This window comes from Diaphorina citri, unplaced genomic scaffold (genome assembly GCF_000475195.1).
Source record: "Diaphorina citri unplaced genomic scaffold, Diaci psyllid genome assembly version 1.1 scaffold20549, whole genome shotgun sequence".
Lineage (NCBI taxonomy): Eukaryota > Metazoa > Arthropoda > Insecta > Hemiptera > Psyllidae > Diaphorina > Diaphorina citri.
The window spans coordinates 1-2,608 of NW_007397899.1; the positions used below are offsets into that span (position 1 = coordinate 1).

Here is a 2,608-nt window from a genome sequence, read left to right on the forward strand (position 1 = left end):
TTCAGCCGTCCAACAACCTTTACAATAACATTCAAGTGCCTCCTAGAGCTCAACCTGGAAATTACCCTAGTGTACCAGTCGGATACCCAAGCTTGAATCAAGCAGGTTATCAACAACAGCAACAACAACAACAACAACAAACTCTTAATTCTCAATTTTCAAATCTGAGTGTAAATCAAGGTATGAACAAAATGTGGGGTTATGAGCCACACGATTTGCTGAACACAAGAGACATCTTGCCTGCTACCAAGGTAGAACCTCCTCCAATAAGATTACCTCAGAACCTCCCTGAGAGTATGAATTGTAGTCGTGATCTATTCCGTTGTACTCTGACCAAAATACCAGAAACTAAATCACTACTAGATAAATCAAGACTACCTCTGGGCCTCCTTATTCATCCATTCAAAGATATCAACAACTTGAAAGTCATTAAGAATACTATTGTGAGATGCAGACAGTGTAGAACTTATATTAACCCATTTGTTCAGTTCCTGGATAGTAAACAATGGAAATGTAACATTTGTTTCCGTACAAATGAAGTTCATGAACAGTTTCTATATGACCGGAACACAGAAATGTTCGGAGATCCTTACAGAAGGCCTGAAATTCAAAGTGCTACTGTGGAATACTTGGCTACAGCCGACTACACAGTACGAGATCCACCGCAGCCTGCAATGTATCTGTTCTTATTAGATGTGTCTCAGATAGCAGCTCAGTCTGGTTACTTGTACACTGTGTGTGAAGTGCTATTGAACCAACTGAAATCTATGCCTGGAGATCGAAGGACATCCATAGCTATAATCACCTATGATTCAGCAGTTCATTTTTACAGCTTGGCAGAAGGCCAAACACAACCTTCCCAAATGATTCTAACCGACATTGATGATATATTCCTGCCTAGTCCTGAAAACATTTTGGTAAATCTGAGTGAGTGCTATGACATGATAGTGGATTTATTGAAACAATTACCTGGGAAATTCAAAGATTCTCTTGATAGTGGTAGTGCTTTGGGACCCGCACTTCAAGCAGCATTCAAGTTGTTACAACCCACAGGAGGTAGAATAACCATATTCCAAACTTGTTTACCTAACAGAGGACCAGGGGCACTTCAGTCTCGTGAGAATCCAAATCAAAGAAGTAATGATGACCCTCCACACATGAATCCAGCCACTGACTTTTATAAGAAAATAGCACTGGAATGTACGTCATTCTACATTGCTGTGGATTTATTCATTTTGAATAGTCAGTATGTCGACTTGGCAACTCTTTCAGGTGTATCCAAGTTCTCAAGTGGTTGTATTCATCACATCCCACTGTACTCTGGTAAAAACATGAGTCACGTATATCAACTAGACCGAATGTTCTCTAGATATCTGACCAGAAAGATAGGCTTTGAATCTGTGATGAGGATTCGATGCACGAAGGGTATGAGTATTCACACATTCCATGGAAATTTCTTTGTGAGATCTACAGATCTTCTTGCACTTCCTAATGTTAACCCAGATGCTGGCTATGGGATTCAAATTTCTATTGATGAGAACTTGACTCACATTCAGTACGCGTGTTTCCAAGTAGCTGTGTTATACACATCAAGTAAAGGTGATAGACGCATCAGAGTTCACACCCTGTGTCTGCCTGTCGTTAGTAACATCAATGATGTGTTGGTGGGAGCAGATCAAGCATGTATTGCAGGCTTGCTGGCTAAGATGGCAGTGGACAGAAGTTTACAACATTCACTATCTGATGCTAGAGAAGCTTTCCTCAATGTGGTGTGTGATGTGTTATCCACGTACAAGATGACTCAGGCAGGTCACTTGACTGGATCCCTACTAGCACCATCCTCATTGAAGGTGTTACCTCTTTATGTTCTGGCGCTACTCAAACATCCTGCATTCAGAATTGGGCAGAGTACAAGACTTGATGATCGCTTGTTTGCCATGACTGAGATGAAATGTCTACCTCTCAATAGTCTCATGTTGAGTATCTACCCAGAACTTTATCCAATCCACACGTTGGATCAAGATCCCACCATAGAGTGGAATGAGCTTCAAGTACCAATACCTAGGATTTTGCAGCTATCAGCTGAACGGTTACAAGCAACAGGTACCTATCTATTGAATATGCCGGACCTTATCATCATCTTAGTAAGACATGGTACTTCCCCTGCTATCTGTAGTGGACTGTTTGGTTTCCAATCTGTGGCTCAGATGCCGGAAACTTTGTTTGAACTACCACAGTTGGAAACGCAACTCTCACTGAAACTTAATTCGTTCATTAGTTATTTGAATGATGACAAGGCCTATGTGAGTCCGGTCAAAGTTATTAAAGATTCGAGCCCTGATAGGATGGAATTCTATGATAAGTTAATTGAAGATAAGAACGCAGGTGGTATGGCATATTATGAGTTCTTACTGAGAATTCGAGAGCAAGTCTAGACCTTTGGATATACAGGCATTCTAGTGAATTAGAAGATATCGAATTTTAAATAAGTATTTAATCTATCTCTTTACCTGGTAGTCTGGTTTTTCCTAATATGTACCTACCCATACTTCAATTAACCTGTCCTCTGTGTAAGAGTTGGTGATGGTTAAAACAAGGAATCATTGTA

General features: G+C 40.4%; 1 protein-coding gene across 1 annotated transcript; it reads left to right on the forward strand.

Moving 5' to 3' along the window:
* Positions 1–5: 5 nt before the first annotated feature.
* Positions 6–2,568, forward strand: LOC103523360 (protein transport protein Sec24A; the record flags this gene model as incomplete). Its single annotated transcript, XM_008488414.3, has 1 exon — positions 6–2,568. A coding segment is annotated over one exon (2,430 nt), but the record flags the coding sequence as incomplete, so codon positions are not given.
* Between the last annotated feature and the right edge of the window lie 40 nt (positions 2,569–2,608).